The 19,437-nt window shown below is 49.4% G+C and overlaps 7 protein-coding genes across 7 annotated transcripts; 4 read left to right on the top strand and 3 right to left on the bottom strand.

The window, feature by feature from the left end:
- Nucleotides 1-684: 684 nt before the first annotated feature.
- KY384_008206 (uncharacterized protein) lies at nt 685-1,572 on the bottom strand (the record flags this gene model as incomplete). The annotated part of the gene is made up of 3 exons (XM_044816695.1): nt 685-1,020; nt 1,097-1,398; nt 1,473-1,572. The coding sequence occupies 3 exons, from the start codon at nt 1,570-1,572 to the stop codon at nt 685-687; spliced, it is 738 nt and encodes a 245-aa protein (XP_044666060.1).
- A 434-nt stretch (nt 1,573-2,006) lies between these two features.
- NPL4 (nuclear protein localization protein 4) lies at nt 2,007-4,111 on the top strand (the record flags this gene model as incomplete). Its single annotated transcript, XM_044816694.1, has 5 exons — nt 2,007-2,108; nt 2,170-2,294; nt 2,348-3,827; nt 3,885-3,996; nt 4,047-4,111. The coding sequence occupies 5 exons, from the start codon at nt 2,007-2,009 to the stop codon at nt 4,109-4,111; spliced, it is 1,884 nt and encodes a 627-aa protein (XP_044666059.1).
- A 2,816-nt stretch (nt 4,112-6,927) lies between these two features.
- Nucleotides 6,928-7,827, bottom strand: PHB1 (Prohibitin-1, subunit of the prohibitin complex (Phb1p-Phb2p); the record flags this gene model as incomplete). Its single annotated transcript, XM_044816693.1, has 2 exons — nt 6,928-7,446; nt 7,507-7,827. 2 exons carry the CDS (start codon nt 7,825-7,827, stop codon nt 6,928-6,930), a joined length of 840 nt encoding a protein of 279 aa, XP_044666058.1.
- Nucleotides 7,828-8,143: 316 nt separating this feature from the next.
- On the top strand, nt 8,144-8,707 carry KY384_008203 (uncharacterized protein; the record flags this gene model as incomplete). The annotated part of the gene is made up of 4 exons (XM_044816692.1): nt 8,144-8,187; nt 8,238-8,263; nt 8,383-8,560; nt 8,620-8,707. 4 exons carry the CDS (start codon nt 8,144-8,146, stop codon nt 8,705-8,707), a joined length of 336 nt encoding a protein of 111 aa, XP_044666057.1.
- Nucleotides 8,708-9,687: 980 nt separating this feature from the next.
- KY384_008202 (uncharacterized protein) lies at nt 9,688-11,067 on the top strand (the record flags this gene model as incomplete). Its single annotated transcript, XM_044816691.1, has 2 exons — nt 9,688-10,055; nt 10,116-11,067. The coding sequence occupies 2 exons, from the start codon at nt 9,688-9,690 to the stop codon at nt 11,065-11,067; spliced, it is 1,320 nt and encodes a 439-aa protein (XP_044666056.1).
- Nucleotides 11,068-12,715: 1,648 nt separating this feature from the next.
- KY384_008201 (uncharacterized protein) lies at nt 12,716-13,184 on the top strand (the record flags this gene model as incomplete). Its single annotated transcript, XM_044816690.1, has 2 exons — nt 12,716-13,071; nt 13,160-13,184. The coding sequence occupies 2 exons, from the start codon at nt 12,716-12,718 to the stop codon at nt 13,182-13,184; spliced, it is 381 nt and encodes a 126-aa protein (XP_044666055.1).
- A 5,027-nt stretch (nt 13,185-18,211) lies between these two features.
- On the bottom strand, nt 18,212-18,591 carry TIM9 (protein transporter tim9; the record flags this gene model as incomplete). Its single annotated transcript, XM_044816689.1, has 3 exons — nt 18,212-18,406; nt 18,459-18,528; nt 18,584-18,591. 3 exons carry the CDS (start codon nt 18,589-18,591, stop codon nt 18,212-18,214), a joined length of 273 nt encoding a protein of 90 aa, XP_044666054.1.
- Between the last annotated feature and the right edge of the window lie 846 nt (nt 18,592-19,437).

The raw sequence follows: 19,437 nt of genomic DNA, 5'->3' as shown, positions 1-19,437 counted from the left end.
TCCTCATAGCCCTGTGGATCTGCGATATCGAGGGCACCTTTTTACACGAAGGAAAACCTCACCACCCTTGCACTCGCCTCCCGTGGTCTCAAGATCCCCTTTGTCCCTCGTGGCAAGCTTACGCCTGGTATACTACGGCCTTCGTAGCCGGATCGGCCGCCATATTCATGACTATTGGTGGTACTATGATGCAAATAATGGGCGTTTTCCGAAATTGTCTGTGTGCTCTACCGCTTAAGTATTGGCAGAACCCAGGTGATATTATGATTGTGATTAGCAGCAATTCAAAAGACGAGATACACTACGCTCGAAACACTTGGGCCGGGACAGGAGCTGGTGCTATCGCATTCTTGGGCTGCGTAGCCTTTCTAGGGTGGTGGTACCAGAAACGTCTGAGGTATCAGTTCAAACTCATTATCAGCAGGATCGGAGACAACGCCGAGATCTATCCTTAAGCCTTGCAGATACACGAGCCAATGGCACATGAACGGCGTGTCATTCTGCTCTCATTGCGTGTAATCCGCGTTATCAATCGCGCGTTACTGGCAATACGGGAAGCTGGCTAATTCTGAGACGCGTGGCATTCGGCTTGAACAGTTAGGTTTGATGTTGCTCGATTACGGCACACGTTATCGGACATTTCTATGTAAAACAAAATGCATAATCGATAGTCTGATCTCCCCTCTATCTCTTGCCCTTCCGCTTCTTGGGCCCCTTGCCAGCCGTAGAACCAGGAGTCGCCGGCCCTCCACCTTCGACAAGCACCGTATCCTCATCACTGCCTACCTTATCACTCGCAGCGGCCGGACCAACCTTGGGAGCCTCAGTTCCAGCTGCATCGTCATTCAACTCCTTCATGAATTGGGACTGCACACTTGCCCGCTCTTGATCCCACCACTCCCTGTCCTTCCTTCCTTTTGCCTGAACCCCGACGATTTTTTCCCGAATCGTGGCATTGTTCACCATCTCATTCGCAGACTGGAAGATCACTTGGCCCCAACCCGCTTGTAGTGCATTTGCCTAAAAGTTTTATTAGCTTCCTCTCTCTCTCTCTTGAACACTAAAAATTCCCAGATAGGCGACTATGCAAACCTACCTCCTCGACCACATCCCTCAATTCCGCCTCCACTTCCTTTTCCGCCCTTAAAAATCGCTGCCAAAGCTCATCGCCTACACTTCCCCTCTGTAACAGCTGTGACAACGGCCCCTTCGCGTTTCTCACTTGCAACACCCTCTTGATATCCTCGCAGGCGCGCTGCAGTAAAGCGGCTTTCAAGACCGAGTCGGGAACCGTGGGAGCTTTCTCCTGCTCAGGGGAAGGCTCCAGATGTAGTAGGGAGAGGTAAATGTTACGTTGAAGGTGAGGGGGAAACCACGGAGATAGGGAGGCGGCGGAGGCTGGCGAGAATGGGGGTTAGCTGGGATAGGGGGCAGGAAAGGGAATGGGAGGGGTGGGAAAAGGGCGAACGAACTAGCTTTTCGTCGTCGGTAGAGAGAGGAAAATGTAGCGAGTGAGCCGACGAGTATTGTCACGTAGGCGATAGGGAGGAGAAGGCCGAGCCAGTTGACCATGTTGGCGAGTTGTTTGCGGAGGTGTTGGTGTGCGGTTGGATTAGCTATGAATTCTTGGGTGTGTGTTCATTCTCGTGATAGCCTCAGATCATTTGGGTTTACATGTCGAACCTCAATTTTCCGGTCGTGCACAGTGTCATGCTTGAGCATAAAATGCGACTTTGGCTACAAATCTTTTTTTGGGTTTCGAACACGTTTCTTTGGAGCGAGCGCCGGGTAACTAAGGTTTCAGACTTTGGGGGGCAAACGGCTGCCGTAATGGCGGCGAATGACGCGGTAGAGGTACCTGAATGCCTCGAGCTTTCGATAAAACACTTCATATGATGATACTACACAGGAATTTGTCAGCATTCCGTGCTACTTTACATGGATAATATACTTCGCTGTAGCTCGTGCCAGCATACTCTTACCATCACATCTCTGCTGACGGCATCATGCCCGCCGCCAAATCTATGATCCTACGTTTCCAGAGCAAGAACGGCCAATTTAGGCTATCTGTTGATCCTGACACACATTTTACAGGCCTACTCTCCCAGGTCAGTAAACAATCTTCGCTTCTCACCTGGTCAGGAACTTTCAGCTCACTTCATATCTAAGATCCTAGATAATCTACCGAAAGACGTCGATTCGCAATCCATCGTACTATCAAATAAGCCCCATGATGGGGAGGAGAGGCTTCTGAGCTCCCTTAGAGGTGTGCCTATAGCAAGAGTTGGTCTTCGGTATAAAATGCGACTGCCCCGAGGACTAAGCAAAGTACTAATGATTGCTGCAGGCATGGAGACCAGTTGTTTCTCAAGTATGATACACAACCTCCAATAAATGGCCACGCTACCGTACCCCTACCCTCACAAGCACAACCGCACAACTCTTCAAACAGACTGAATGGCCAGCCAATCTTACCTACCGAAGATCCTCCTCTCATCGACCCCACTCCTCAATCTTCAAGCACCGAACCTGGTAAAAGTCCTTGGGAGACTGTCCAGCAATCCGAGCTCGACAACCGCCTCGACAGACAAGATGGGAAGATCCAGCGGCGGAGAGATGAAAAGATGTGTAGGCACGGTCCGAAGGGAATGTGCGACTATTGTATGCCCATGGAACCTTACGACCCACGCTTGTTGGAAGAGAGGAAGATCAAACTTCTGTCCTTCCACTCCTACCTCCGGAAGATCAACTCCAAGACGAATAAACCAGAGCTCAAGCAGTCTTACATGCCACCGCTAAGTGAGCCCTTCTACCGTGTAAAGCTTGATTGCCCCTCCGGCCATCCTTCTTGGCCCGACGGCATCTGTACCAAATGTCAGCCTAGCGCGATCACTTTGCAAGCACAACCCTTTCGAATGGTAGATCACGTGGAATTTGCCTCACCCGATCTCATCAACACAATTCTAGATTTCTGGAGATCCTCCGGCGCACAAAGAACTGGGTTTCTCTATGGTCACTACGAAGAATATCACAAGGTCCCCCTCGGTATTAAGGCTGTCGTGGAAGCGATATACGAACCACCCCAAGTGGATGAGATAGACGGCGTTACATTGCAGCAATGGGATAATCAGAAAGATGTCAACGAAGTTGCACGATTATGTGGGTTAGAGCAAGTCGGAGTCATCTTTACAGATCTAATTGACGCTGGTACTGGAGATGCTAAAGTCATTTGCAAGCGTCACATTGACTCATTCTATCTTTCATCTTTAGAAATCGCTTTTGCCGCTCGGTTGCAGGCACAACATCCTAAAGCTACCAAATGGAGCGATTCTGGCTACTTTGGATCTAATTTTGTTACTTGTGTCATAAGTGGAGATGATGAAGGCCAGATCGCCATCACGGCATATCAAGTTTCAAACTCGGCCGTTGAAATGGTTCGAGCAGACATCATTGAGCCTTCAGCGGAACCTGGGGTGATGCTTGTTCAGGATGAAGAAGAAGTCAACGAAGCTGTAAGCCGTACACGGTACATTCCCGAGGTCTTCTATCGGCGCCTCAATGAGTATGGTGCAAATGTGCAAGAGAATGCGAAGCCCAGCTTCCCAGTAGAGTACCTACTGACGACACTGACTCACGGCTTCCCCACGGAATCTTCGCCAATGTTTAACAATTCCCAATTTACTGTCGAGAATCGAGAAGTGATTGGGCAAGGTCAGGAACTCAAGAATGTGTCTGAGCAGCTCGGCGTCAAGAACCAGAAAGGTATCCAAGCAGTCTCCGACTTTCACCTCCTCTGCTTCATTCATAACATGGGTGTTCTTAGCAAGGTAAGCCTAACTCCCGTCTGTCTTTATTTCCATGATTGAACACAGCTCTCTGCTTAGGAGGAAGAAGCCGTCCTTTGCCGAGTCGCACGCACACACGATGTTGGTGACGGATTCCAGCTTCTGGAAACCCCTGGTTGGAAGACACTGCTTGCAATATTGCAAGAGAGCGGTGAGAGACCCCCAAGCGTCCGTTGCCGTCATCCTCGGATCCCCGCGCAGGACATGGCGAGGGCGTCGCTGGCGACCAGCTTGCTAAGAGGTTCAAGGGAGCTAGCTTAGGGTAGCCTTTGCCCAAGCAACTCGCGGACAATTTGGGACACTTGTCCCCCCTTCTTATGAGTAGAGGACGACAAAGTCCGTCTCAATCAGCATCCAAGCTTGACGAGACCACGATTCCGATGCCTCCAATCAACACCACCATAAATCATTGCCAACCTCCTGAGGATGCCATTTCACGACTGGAATACTGGAACACCACTGCCATGAGCTTGGGCCTAGTAGGAAATATTGCGTTCCGCGGCGCTTCGCATCGATCTGTTTTTGGGTGAGCAGAGGGTTTTCGCGCAACTTGGTCTAGAAGGCGATAGGCTCAACAACTTATTTGTCTGAAGAAAGCGGGTCGCGTTGACATTGATAAGTCAAAAGCCCAGACTGTTGCTCAGTCTTGAAAGCCCATCGCCGTGGCATGCCATTTTTTCATTTCCTTCATGTACGATGGTCTTTTCATTTAGTGCGGCGATCGTTTGTCTATCTCCGTGTGTCCTCGCTCTGTCATCTCAGCGATCTCAAAACCTCGGATGTCAGAAAGGCTTCGTCAATGCCTCCAACTTTATGGAATCATGCGTGATGGCTGAGTCGTGGAATCCATCATTCAAAGAGTTGGGTCCAGATTGCGAAGCCGCAGTGCAACGTGCGTTTATGTTTTATATCCCTCTCTTCTACCTCCTCTTCTGGTCAGCGTTCGACTTGACAATCGGCTATTGCACACGTCCTTATCACCTTCAAGTCTTCCATATCATACAAGACGAGGGAAAATAGCAGCAGCATTCAACCAAGCTGCTAGTGTTTCCCTTCAACAAGGAACCTAACGATTTCAGTGTTCCAAGAAGACATCCCGAGCTACGGTCTCGACCGCGGCACCTTCACCTACTTTTCACCTATAACCACCCTCGAACCCTCCAAATCCTTCGCAAACTTCCCAAATGCCCCACGTCAAGACCATAGACTACTCAAGCTACCTAAGCGCTATGAGAGCGGGAGCTGCGTCGTCGCTGTTGTGATGATGAAGATGTTCCAGTAAATGTCCTTTCCCTCTCACTCTTTTTGACTCCCCACTCTCTTTTCACACTCACCAATCAAAGGAGAGAAAAAATATTGATGATGCATGAGCTGATACAGTTGGGATTTTTAGGGATGTAGCCCATGAGCAAGTCGCACAATACCACTTCCCCTGCCTCGACCCGGCCTTGATATTTGGAAATAGGGATGAAGTCTCCTTGGAAGAGCTGTGGGATTTGGTGGAGAATGTACGCGCGACTTGTCACAATGGGTGTGGGTGAGTGCTCTCTCCCCCGATATCCAATTCACCGAGGAATAAAATATGTGCCGGTTCCCGGAATGGGTAGAGAACGAGAGGAAGAGCGAGTGCTATTGATCATTGTGCTGAAAGGGGTTACAGATACGGCATCTCCGGCCAACATGGAAACGTGGGGGTTGTAAGCTGGTTCAAGAGTTCGTACTGGGATCACTTTGTTGCGGAGGCGGAGTGGACTAGTGGCGAAGGTGAGCTTCACACAATGGGCAACAACACGGCCTTAGTGTCGTGATTGGACGGGTAGGTTTTTGAGCTTGATGTCAGATGTGCTTGTTTTATGAATGCACCACATCTATCCTGCAGTAACAGGATAGGTCGACATTTATATTTCTTTCTCTCTACTTCCTTAACAGAACTACGGAGTGAATGGGTATTTGCTGGCCGTGTATATTGCGGAAGTGGGCCTGCTTCGTCTTGAGTCGACGTGATAAGCGCAGTCCAATTTTAGACGGCACAGTGACTGGAACTGGCTTACAGGCGTGTCTTAGATACATTCGTCTCTATCAGTGTTTTCTCGATTTTGTTTCCCCAAAATGCTCATTCACACAGTTCTCGATGACCGTTCCTCACTCTGACAAGACTTTTGTTATCATCGCAATAGAAGCATAATGATGCCACTTCCGGGCTATCTGCCCAGCTAAATTAGGACCATGTCAAGCTTGCACACGTGGGCGATACTTCTTGCCATATTCCTATCATGATCCCTTGTCGATGCTCTCCCTGAACCCCTCTACACAATGGAGACCATCGATATGGTCAATATCAGTCTCACCAGGCTAGCCAGAGAGTCTATTCCGGGCACAGACTTCCGACTCGAAGGACATTTCGAGATACCTCGAGTTGCTTTGCATGAAGCTTTGACAAGGATTTTGCTCTTCGACCGCGCCACCGACCTTCTCAGCCTTTTTGAAAATTTAATCGAACCTGAGGACGCGGGTAATTGGGCTACCTCTGTCTCAATCGAGCCGATACTTTCTTAGTCTATCCGGATACCAGCCAAAGTTGCAGCACAGGTCATGTATACGCTGGATGACTGTCTTCTCGTCTATGGCTTCGCTGCGTTGAGCTTCAATATCGTTCACTCAAGTGGACCAATTGCCATGGGGCGGTTGTTTCCAATTCGCGGGATAGCAAAAGCGAGGCCAAATAGTACTGATGCGGCCTCCTTCTGACATGAATTACATCGGATGAAGCGACAACAAAAGAGAAGCAATCTGTTCTTGGCCAGAAGAGCGCAGATTTTCCGCAATAAAGCAGCTCGAGAGGAAAGGAAGACAATGAGACGAGAGACGCAAATGTAATGTCAGACCGCGCAGCAGATATAGCTAGCAAGTAATGGGATGAGCGTATTTGAGCTACATAATACGTTCACAAGAGAGGAATATTTTGAAGCTGATAGGAAGAAGGATAGACTAATTCACAGACCTGAGAACGTCAAGAAAATGAAGCTTGTTCGTGCAATGGCCTGACACGTACTGCCTCCCTAGGCTGATTGAACGGCACAGATCATGACCTCAGACCTAGTAGCAGCCCTGTTCCCTTACTATTCTTATCGCCTCCTTCACCGGGCAGATATGTAACGTTCGGGTTGTTCGCCAACGTCTCTGCGATAGCTCTCCTTGCCTCAATCTTTCTGATCTGAAGCAACCCATCACCGTTCTTAGCAATGGCCCTCGAAATCGCTTCAGCACTCTCTGCTTCTCCCTCGGCCCTGATGACATTTGCTTGCCTTTCTTGCTCAGACTTCTCCACAATGAATCTTGTTCTTTCGGCATCCTGCTGTGCAATTTGCTTCTGTTCGACAGCTTTGGTGAATTCTCTTCCAAAGGTCATGTGCGTGATTGATACGTCCTCTAGAGCGATATTGAACTCGGAAGCACGTCGGAGTAGGTCAGCTCGGATTCGTTGTGAGACTGCTTCTCTTTGTGTGATAAGTTCTGCAGCATCAAATTGCGCGACGATGGCCTTGAGAACTTCGTTGCCTATGGAAGGGAGAACACGCTCGTCGTAATCGAGGCCAAGGGACTAGAGATGTAATTAGCAACAGCAAAGAGAGGGAAACACAACTTTAAAAGGGCATTATACCTGGTATATCTTGGGAAGCATCTTGACCTCAGGTCTATGCAATACTCTGAGCGTCAAGCTCACCATCTGCAAGTCTTTGCTACCGGTCGTGGTGCTGATATTCCTTGGCTTGGTCCGGACATCGTAAATGATAGCCTTTTGTAGCCATGGAATAAGGAAATGTGTCCCCTCGTTAGAGACCTGCTCCCGAACCCCAGATAGCCTGTCAAAAATCACAGCGCGAGAACCACCCTTGACATCGTAGAGAGAAGCTTGTGCAAGCGAGCCACCAATAAAAATTGGAATAGCCCACCTTGATAGGACTTGTAGACCTCTCTCCATTTGGCTGATTTGGGGAAAGGAGAATCTCAAGATGGATGAGCTGTAGTCGAGGAGCGGCGGAAGACGGTACTGAAAATATGCAGTCTCGATTAGGTCTAGCGCACCTCGATATTGTCCGTTTGCCGCAACCTGTCGACGACCATCTACTCCAAATATACCACAATCCAATCAGCTTGCAAGTGTCGAACCGCCCGAGAAGCACGTTCGAGGTTCTCAAGGAATTATGGGGGGAGGGAGTGAGCCACTGGATACTAAGCACGGCCAGTATGTGCAATGCGCCCTTCAGCAATTGCTTTCCCCGACATGCTCCCCTGCGATGAGCTCCCTTCAAGCTCTTTTGACTTCTCCAGCCCTTCTCACGTTCGGCAATTAATAACGTGATAGATAATATACTGACTTGACTTCTACAGCTACATTGGCGGCTGGGGCAACCTAGGTACTTTACCCATACCTAATATCCATATTGACCCCTCTCACATGGGCGGCTCTGCTCGACAAATGCTCCACGAAACCTGGATGAAAATCTATCGCGCGGCGACTAATAAGTCGAAACAGGTTCTCAACCACAAAAAGGAGTGACGACCTATGCTCTGTCCGCTAATCGACAACGACCGCTCGCGGGCACTTTGAATGCAGCTGTTTTCAACACGTGGCGAAGATTCAAGGCGCAGGCACTTTATGTTATACCCCCGCTTGTAATAGCATACTCGGCTATGAATTGGGCAATAGAGAAGTACGTATGACGGAGCGCTCGGTGCGGAATCACTTAGATGCTGATACATGTTCAAATAGGAACGAACATTATAATTCAAAACCAGGTAGAATGGAAGATGAGCAGGCGGCGAAAGAGGCCACGGCAGGTGGCTCTGTCAGAGGATAGGATTGTATTATAGACCACTTTGTACTTGCAAAAAAGAGAAGCATTACACACTCGTGCCTATCGTGTCTCTTATCACTAAGGGCTGAAATTGCTGGGATCTGGGACCGGCCTCTATTTTTCATTATAAGAATCGTCGTCACGAACCTAATCCGCATGTATTACTGCAATCTACGAACATTTGTAGGATTCATAGACCAATCTGGAAAGCGACACCAGATTTTCATGACAGTTTCGCAGCGAATACATTATTAGGCAGCCTGGCAGCGGTGATAGCCGTCTCGAGTGCGATGCCTCCGATCCAGAGTTTTCTTCTCCAATGGCGTGAAGGGTAGTAACAATCTGTGATATTTCCTCTGCTCCGGAGGGTCCGGAGAATTCTCGATGCTAGCGCATGTCATGCCGGTCCGCTCACCAATGAGCCCAGGAGCTGAGCACCTAACAATCTTCAGGGTTCTCACAGCACCATGACTTCACTCCGTCGAACTAACCTCCCAACTTCTTTTGCTCCGGTTCCTGACCGTCGAGGTCAGAAGGGCCGCGCCGTTTCATATGGGGGGGCAGCAGCTATTCTACCATCTCGATCGGCCCACGGTTCAAAGCGTTGATACTTTGGGTGTTTATACTAGGTTAGTACATACGGAGGGATGAAAGGTTGTCCAAGCGATTCCCAACCATATATAATAGTGATGTATTGTTTCTCACTCCTTTCCTATTCCCAAAATTTCCATCTGCGTTTCCTCACCAAAAGGTACCCGAAGCAGTGCATCCGCCACTGCAAACCAAGAGTGCTTTTTCCTCATCTCAAATCTCTTGCATTCCGCTTTTTGCGACCCTAAGACTCCTGGTCTACATCGTGCGCGCTCTTCCAGGGATATCTATACACTCTGGTTGCGCTTGACCCGCCAGGTTTGAATTACACCTTAAGGAAACAGAGATCCATCGAATAAGAGAGCATTTGAGGAACTCTAAAAACGCCAAAAATGACTGTCACAAACGGCCTCGGCGTTCTTGAACCGCCACAGAAACTTCATCGTCTCTCCTCCGCTGACGTGAAAGTTGAAGACCTACACCTTGGCCCTGCAATAATAGTCCCACCAGAAAAAATGAAGACACCAGGAGATGCCCACGAAACCGCTGCCGCCTTGGAACTTGCAAAGCATAGACTCTCACAGATTGAAGATGGACAAGTGGTGTCCTCTCCGGGAACCCCTCCAGAGTCAGACGCTACCGACACTTTTGCTTTTGCATTCGATATCGACGGCGTTCTTCTGAGAGGAGGAAAGCCTATCCCTGAGGCAATAGAGGCGATGAAGGTGCTTAACGGTCAGAATGACATGGGTCTCAAAATGTGAGACTCCTTCAATGTTCTCTCAGCGGATAGCGAAGGGCTTCTTCTAACAATTTGTAGCCCTTATATCTTCCTTACGAATGGAGGAGGAAAGACAGAGCAGGAGCGATGTCTAGACCTTAGTCGACAACTACAACTTGAAATATCACCTGGTCAATTCATTTGTGGCCATACTCCTATGCGGGAGATGGCTGAGAAATATGAAACTGTGCTTGTCATTGGTGGAGAAGGGGAGAAATGTCGGCAAGTCGCGGAGGGTTACGGCTTCAAAGACGTGGTCACCCCTGGCGATATCATCAAAGACAACAAAGACACAACACCTTTCCGGAAACTAACAGATGAAGAAACTAAGAATTCTCGGGTCCGAAATTTTGGAGAGCACAAAATAAATGCCATCTTTGTCTTTGCAGATTCAAGGGACTGGGCTGGGGACCAGCAGATTATTCTTGATTTACTGACATCGAAGGATGGTGTGCTGGGGACTCGATCCGAAACATTCGATGAGGGTCCGCCAATTTACTTCTCACATAATGACATGATCTGGTCAGCCGCTCATGAACACACACGATTAGGCATGGGCGCTCTGCGCGCCTCCATCGAAGTATTCTACGAGAAATTGACGGGCAAAGAACTAAAGTCGATAGCGTTTGGCAAGCCTCAGATTGAGACGTTTGAATTCGCTACAAGGCTTTTGCAGCAATGGCGAAAAGACACTCATGGCATCAACAAGCCACCGGAGACAGTATACTTCGTTGGTGACACCCCTGAATCGGATATCAGGGGGACCAACGAGTACAATGACTCAGATCGATCTGAGAATACCTGGTACTCGATCTTAGTGCGGACAGGCGTGTTTCGCGAAGGGACGAAACCACGCTTCACACCCAAGGCGACCGTTGACAATGTGCTCGAGGCCGTTCGACATGGCATTAAACGTGAGGCGGCAAAGGCACAGAAGGCCAATGTTTCTCACGGCGCCCTAAATGGATCGAACGGTGTCATCGAGGAATAATTCTGCAACCAAGCTCCTTATGAAAAATGAGATCTCCTCAAGAGAGTAGCTGGAGGCTACGAAATAAAATGACTTTCCTTGCTCGAGTGTGTTATTTTTATTATGAGGATAGAGATATAATACCCATGGGGAAATTCCCCCTCAATGTCGATAGACACAAATCGGTCGAATTGCAAGACCATTGCAACACAAGATCTAGTCAAACTAAACCCTTCTTCATCCATGTCTTCCGGATCCCTGTTTGACGGATTGATGACCCAATTCCAAGGTTTGAGCTACAGGTGGTGACAGAATTGTGGCCCCTTGGACGGTGAGAGTGGCTCCCGTGGCGTCGGTCCAGACCGAAGCAACCTCATTTCATTTCCTTCCTTTACCTTTATGGTGCTTTCCATTGTTTGCTACGGGCTTGCATGTGCGTCAAAAACAGTCAAACGGTCGCTAGTGGATATCACTCGGTCGAGCTAAGGCCCACAACGAGTCCGAAGTACTCCGTTTTTGGTTCTTGGCATTTACCGGAATGACTTCCCGGCTCTGGGCGTTGGGCACACAAGACCAGCTGATTTAGTGGCTACTTAGAGCAATCAGAATCTTGCAAGTAACAAATTAGGACTACCAATCACCGATGAACCATGTCAAGCCATATTAACGACTTGTCAGCTGTCCGGTCTCCTAGAATGGGTCCCAGAACGAAGAGTCCAGCTTACCTGGTTGATTCTAGCCCCGACTTGTATTTTACAGCCACAGTCGACGGGTGACGAGTTGAACTACCGAGCAGGAAGATATCCACTCTTGGCAAGCCGCTATTTGTACCACGTGTGATCACCAATCAGTGCTCATAGCCTTCCAACAGAGCTTGAAATTGCTCGACTAATCAACAGTGGCTGGCTGAGATGCGTGATTCTACCCCGATGTCGCTGCAAGAGCTCTGTGGGAGTGCCCATAGCAGCTAACTCACAGACCTCCAAGCCTTTGGTCCATGCTTGTGACCAGTGAAATCACGTTGTGTTGTGTCTCGATTTCGCTTGAGAGAGGACGTTAGCAGATTGACACCAGAATTAGCCAAAAAACACCGCTTGACAAGCTTGAGGCTTTGGCCGTGGCTGGCTGGACCGCAACGTCTCTATTGAGTCCTAATGAGGCTGTGAAATGTTTGTGAGAAGGCGGTCAGCGGGAGCCGAGACCGCAAGTATTGCCAAATGTTTCTACATTGGTCTACGCAAGTCCGGCTGATCTCTAGAAGTTTTCAGCTTCGTACCTGGGACGCTACGAGTCCAAGACGATCTAGGTGTAAAAGGAATGACTGAATTTCCTCACTCAATTTGTGTGGCTTGCAAAACTCCAGCTGAGGGTCTGATTTGAGTCAACACAGGAGGCAGAAACCTGCCTTCTTTCAGTATGGCTTTCTGCTTGTTAACAAGTGCTAGCCATACATTCTGTTCTCAAATCCCGCCTGTTGATTGTGGGTTGAGATTTCGTTGTACCCTGGGATGTCAGGTGGCACGGACCGCTCGCCCCATTCGACTATAAAGAGAGATGAAATTCCCATCATGTTGTCTCCATCAGAAATTCCATCTTGAGTCTTGGATATCTAAAGTACGAGTCATCTAGCACGCGGCTTTCACGAATACGTTAGTTCTGAGCTAGCACCATGTCGGCAGTTCAGGATGGGAAGCAGTATATCATCATGAACGTTGGGACTTCGACAGTCTTCGACCTTGCCAAGGGAGATCCTAGTAACGGTACACTCATTCAAGGATGGGAACTTCTCGTCAAAGAATACAACGAGAACACAGATCACCAGGTTTGGTACGCCCATTTCCAATTTCATGACACCATCGGAGACTGGTATTCGTTCACCAACCGTGGTACAGGTACCGCCATTGATAGTGGAGGATTGGTGAATGAGAATAAACAGCTCCATGCCTGGGTGGATCAAGGAAAAGGCAATGAAAACCAACAATGGCTTCTGTCTCCAATTGCACAGGCTGGTGTCAAGCTATACCAGTGAGTCGCTATTACTATTAATTGGGAAATAAGAAGTCGCTGACCTTTCGCGAAAAGGATATACAACAGGTCCTCTTACAGTCAACAGAAGCAATGGTACTCGCCTGACATGAGTGCTAATAGCAAAAACAATGGGTGCGTCCTATCCTTTTCTTGTAACAAATAACCAAGGCTACAAAGCTGAGCTCTCTAGAACGCCAATTAATAATTGGGGGTCCAGCCCTATTGGGACAAATATCAATCAGACGTGGATGTTTATTCAAGTGGAAAAATGAGGCACGAACAAGCTGAGCACCAGTCTTGACCTCATTAGTCAAGGTTCGATCTGTGAATACGCAATCATGTAGTTACTGTGTTCGATGTTGATTGAAGACGACTGTCGTTACCGATGATTACGAATCACGAAGTAAATCTTGATCGATATGAAGTAGAATAGTGACAAAAGTATCCTATCCACGCGCAGATATCGGGGTTTTCACACTTGGAGCCTCAGTAGCAGTTTCAGAAATGGCCATAAGATCGCTTATGCCCTCTTTAATCCTTAAGCGTTTAAGATGCCATCAAGTACTTATCAATTATGCTACTGGAGTGTCACATCCGGCAACGCTAGTCTCTGGCCTGTAGTGTGAAGAGATGGTCGTAAGAAGAACAGATGAATTCTGCGGACAGCCTTGAAGAATCGATGCCCAGATTTAAGTTTCGGGGCTAGCCGCCACCACATTTCTACCAGTCAGCATATTTTGTTTATACCCACAAGGCACAACCCCCTCGACCGAATGATATGATGCAAACTCACGATTCCAGGAGCCAGATTATACCATTGGCTAGAGCCAACGGGCTCGCTATGGTTTTGAACACTCCAAAGGGTATGGCATGATACATCTGCGAAGTCCGCCCACGACGGTGCTTACCTTACGCACCACCAGGAAGAGGAGTGTTTGCAACAGAGAAAATCCTGAATGGTACGGTGATTGAAGTCAGTCCGGTTCTCATCTTATCGACAAAAGATGCCCAATTGACAGAAGCGACTGTGTTGGATGACTACACGTAGTGAGCATCGTTAACCACGCACACTGCACAGCTGAAGAGCATAGCAATTGGCCCATCCAGAATCCTAGCTCTAAGAAGTTTGAAAGGACTCAAGCAATATCTCTTGGTCTCGGATCGCTCTTCAACCATTCTTCTCAGGCACAAAACGTGGGCTGGAAGAGAAACCTCGAATCGCAGTGTATCACTTACCTGTCGTTGAGAGAGATCCAAGCTGGAGAGGAGCTCTGTATCAATTATGGAAACCTTTGGTTCTGTGACGCGGATGGTGGTGATTTCGAGGACGCTGTTGATCGAGAGGCCGAGGACGACCTCTTGAAGTCGATAGAGCCGGACCCTGGTGCCTGATTGAGCTGGACCGGGGAGAAACAAGTCTAATATGAAGGTCGGCTGCCATGAACCTACCTTTCGAGGTCATCACATCTTGCGGAATGCTACTTGGTTGACCCAGCACCACTTGAGATTGTCCTAGGCCTCACGGTTTACAGCACTTAATACTTAATGTATTGGCATCTCTCCGATATGCGGGCGGCTTTCGACAACCTTCCAGGCTTCTAGTGGCCGTCGGACCCTTGCATATGACCCCTGTCGCTGCATGGCTAGTTTCCGAACAGGCTCAAGCCGCAGATCCTCCTCCTGATCCAGGATATCAGAGATCGACCCTTGATCGCACGCGGCTTTTGTTAAATACCGACTGGTGACCACTTTTGTTGCTGCCTCGTTGTCTTCTTATTTCATGCCGCCAACTTATTGTACTACATCTTTTTGTGTTACATCAATCCTATCGAGTACTTGCCACCTTTCACGCTATATATACTTACACCCGACCTGATTACATCAATAATCTGATTTTCGCCTTACACATCATTACCACATCTCGACCATGAGGATCTCACGCTCATCCTCCAACGCTTCCTCATCATCACTATCCTCCCAAAAAGACGTCGAAACGCAACAACTTTTTGTCAAACTCTTGTCAGGAGAATGTTCGTTGACCTTCCAGCTGCTTTCCTCGGCTCCTAGTACTAATACCTCTTAGTAATACCTCTCTCACTCCCGACATCCACAACCTTACCAACTCTCCTTCAACTCCTGTCGCTCCGCACTTCAGCACCTCTATCATCACTTCGACTCATCTATGCTGGCAAACACTTGACCGCGCCGGACTCCACATCGCCTACAAACACCCACTCATCAGCACCCACACTCTCGACCCTCGCCATCCCAGCAAACGCTACACTCCACCTTACCCTACCCATACTCGGTGGAATGCCTCCAAAAAAACAGAAATGCAACTACCTTGACTGCAAAGAAGCAGCGCAACGGATTGTCGGTGAATGCAGCTTCTGCGAAGGGAAATTCTGCCAGAAGCATCGGATGCTGGAGAACCATCACTGCAAGGGCTTAGAGAACTGTAAGGCCGAAGGGAGGGAACGTAACAAGAATACTTTGGAGGGGGAGAGGACCAGTGCTATAAAGGGTGTTTGATGGACATAAGAAAGAAAGCGATTTGGTATCTCGGGCTTGTACATACATGTGAGGCGTGTTTAAAGGACATAGAGAGGAAATCATCTCACTAGAGCGGTTCTACAGGCGAGGCGATGGAGTTGACATAAATTAGGATACGAGATTCATTCCAATATCATCACATACTCCCACCTCACATATTCACATAGGTACTGCGTCATATATACCTTTCAGCAAATATGTATAAGAAAGCCAACCATAACTACCCAAACATGAGATCCCAATCGCCCAAAGTGCTCCTTTTCCCACCGTAGCTCTCTATATGATCTCCACAACCTTAGGCTGATCCCTCCTCTCCCCCGCAACCACACTCCACACCAGCTCCCTCCCCTTCCTCTTCCTCCACCACTCCTCAACACTCAACCGACACACAAACATTGCCACCAGCAAATTCACCCAAAACACCCCCATCCACTCCCTCAACCCCATCTGCTCCCTCCCCCTCTCCTTTCCCAACCTCGTTTCACCTCATTAAACCTCTCCACCTCATCCGTCACCACCCCATCCAATCCCCGTCCAATACACCACCCCATACTCCCCCGTTCATTAACCGTCCACCCCAGCACCGGCCTTCCCATCGCATGCGCATCCCTCACGAACCTCCTCCCCAATACCGGACACGCCAAGCTCTTCTGCAGCATATTAAACCCCACATTCCGCGTCGCCAGAAATTTCTGCGCATACGATAGCGAGAAGCCTATATGGCTGATGGGAAAGCCGGGCAGATATTCCAGCGCAGGCGCAAGGAACGGCAGCGTCCAGATCCCTAGCACGATGCGCTCTGTCCAGGGTACTATTGCCCCGCCCCCATCGTGAGGGGAGGGGGCGGGAGGGACGGAGGCGATGGTGCGAGCGAGTTCGCGCATTATGGTCACGCCGTTGTTGGACGGTTTGATGTCCAGAAGGAGCCAGATGTGCGCGCGCGAGGGGTGGGAGAGGTAGAGGAGGAGGTCGTATAGGCGCGGCATTGGTTCGTGCGGGGCTTTCAGTGTGCGCAGGGTGGAGATCTGAGGCCAGGTCGTGTCGGCGATTTTGGTCGGGGTGCCGAAACAGCGTTTTAGGGAGGCGTCCTGGGTGTGGTTAGATTTGGGATGTATTGATGGGGAGGAGGAAGTGGAAGTGGAAGGGGAAGGGGAGGGGGAGGGGAGGGGGAAAGTGGAAGCCACTTACATGCGAGAGGACGACTACGTCGTCTTTTGTCAGGTGGATGTCTGTTTCGATTGCGTCGGCGCGCGCAGAGACGGCGCCTTGGAATGCGCGCATGGTGTTTTCGGGGTGTTTGGCTTTGTAGCCTCTGTGGGCGATGGTTTGGGGGAGCTTTGTGCCCGTGGGTTGCTTCTTCGAGAATGTCCATGTTGCTGGAGCACGAGTCAGTCAATTGCGATGCAAAGATTGCCATCTCGGAGAACCAACGGGGTGGTGGAGGGTGGGTTTGAGGTTTGGGCGGTTCTTCGCCCAAGCTCTGCACTACATTCTCATCCAGCAGAAACGGAGGCACGGCGACCTTCTCCAAGAGGGGTTCAGTGCCTTCCATGGTCGATCTGCGACCCATTGGACTCGAGACTGTGTCTGGGGGTCTTATCTTTGGCGCAGGCTCCTTCGTGAACGTAAGCAAGCAGGCAGCAAGGTTCTATGTACAATAGGTGAGTAAGAATATGAATATCCGAAAGAACGGATCGCGAACGAGATCAGGCCGTGTTCCGTCTCGTTGATTGCACGATCGATCTCACGGCTAGTTCATGGCGTGCATGGCGACACGTTTATGTGGCGGGGTGCGCTTTTCCGTTTTTCGAGCGGTGGCTTTGGGACAGTGTCCCAACCAGGCAGCCTTCTTACCTGAAAAGGCAAAGCAGATCTAGGCTAAGCCTGTTTGGGCAGACGGAGCTGGCACGCCACGTCCCCTTTCGATCAACCCGAGAAATCGGTCTTTTACAGGTCCCGGCTTGGCTCGTAGAAATCCCTCATTGGAGTGAAATTGTCCGTAGTGCCATGACAGCCAGACTGAAGGGTGGGATCAAGCAAGCAGGCAAGTAGATATCAATCTTTGCCCTTGAAGCGACTGGTCAATGAATGTAAGTTGGTTCAGACGGGCATTCCGGCGTGGTATGCTACACTTGACTCGCAAATCACGAGTAAAATTCAAATTCTAGCTGGAGTGTGAGTAAAGTAGAATAGAGTCGAAAGCGAGCATTGCAACAAATCAGACCCTTCATTATCTACAGAGTCGAGTAATATCGATTACGGAGGTGTCCGTATCTGAAGCGCGTGATTTAGTTATGAATAGCTTATCATTCAGGATAGTCGTGCTATTCATGATCTTGTCTTTCATACGTCTTGGTAGTCCATGAAGTCTGAAACCACCTGACGGAAAAGTTGATCGATGACACCATCTTCGGATATATCAAGCGTGTCTGTGTCTAGATAAGGCTGAGTGTAGATGGCTTGACCCTTATACGAGGTTGCCCAGAAGTCTACGCTTCGTTTTGGCAGGTGGGTGATAGATCGTCCTGACTGATTCTATCTCCATGTCATGGAGACAATCCACGTCGTAGCCGGGTATCTGATTTTATTTCCCAGGTAATTGTCCTGATTGCATCATCGCGGCGTTTTGCTCCTGAAATCGCTGCCCCAACCGTTCCTGACTCTTCATGTATTTGTCGACACACCGCATCGTGCAGCTTTCTTCCTTCGAGGTCACCGACTTGGTCGTGAAGTCATTGACGCAGTCATCAAAACACCGCTGGACGAGTCGAGAGTACATCTGCAGGTCGACGATCAGCGTAAGATATGGCCAACGCATCGTCCCAACGTACCGTCATCATATCTTTCATTTGTTTCTTCTCCATCCTCCCCTCCAGCTCCCGCTGCTCGGATGCGTTTAGTCTGAGAGCGATGTCAGAAGAGGAAGGCCATCGACATCATTCCCATGGTCACTTACCCATCCATGATGGTCGAAATGTATACGACGGTCGACCCTCCAGGATGGGGATCAGCGAATGCTATGCGACTTCTCGTATTCAAGGCCCCCTGTTTCAAACCAGCAGAGGCTCTAGGCGACGTTTCTTATGCAGCAGGCCTAGTGTGACAGGCGAAGGAAAGGATGGCAATTGGCAAAGATGGAAATAAGATTTCCCATTTTTTGCGGGTGAAGGTTCGGGTCTAGAGCTAGGCTTGATCCCGCCCATTCCTCTCAAGCCTCTGCCTTCTCTCCATGCACAAAAGCATCCTGTCCCTTGTTCCCACTTCCCTTCACCACCGCTATCCTCTTCTCTGAGAACATTCGCATCTCTGCCCTCTGGTCAATCCTTTAACAACCTGACGGAAAAGTCGGCCTTGCGATTCATCAGCTGGTGGCTTCTGTGCTTAGCTTTTGCACTTGGACCTTCCGGGCGGCAGCTGACTTGCTCTCCCCTCATTTAAAACCTGCTCCTTGTCATCAAAGCTATAAACAGCTGCTTGAGTCGCGTGAGCGCCTGCGTATTCACTGTAACAATGCCATGCAAAGCCAGCACTTGAACTACTTAAAGCCAACATACAGGTGACCAGGCTAAGACAAATACCGGGCAGCCCTACACGGCGCACAACGTCAGGAACTCAGAGCCTGTTATCATACTGACAGAACATTCGAAGAGGCTGCCACTCATTCCTCTAGACAGGAGTTGAGACGTAGCGACAACAAGGAGTGACTGCTACACGGCGCTTTCTCCGCGCTGTCGGGCGCGACCTGCCCCCACGCGACTTCTCGAGTCTAGATCTCCGCTGCAGGCCCCGACGGCCGTTTCGCTCAAAATA

This window comes from Bacidia gigantensis (genome assembly GCF_019456465.1).
Source record: "Bacidia gigantensis strain McMullin 20006 chromosome Unknown contig_295, whole genome shotgun sequence".
In the NCBI taxonomy this organism is placed as follows: Eukaryota; Fungi; Ascomycota; class Lecanoromycetes; order Lecanorales; family Ramalinaceae; genus Bacidia; species Bacidia gigantensis.
The sequence above is the reverse complement of the archived record's forward strand: the minus strand, read 5'-3'. Positions and strand labels throughout refer to the sequence as shown.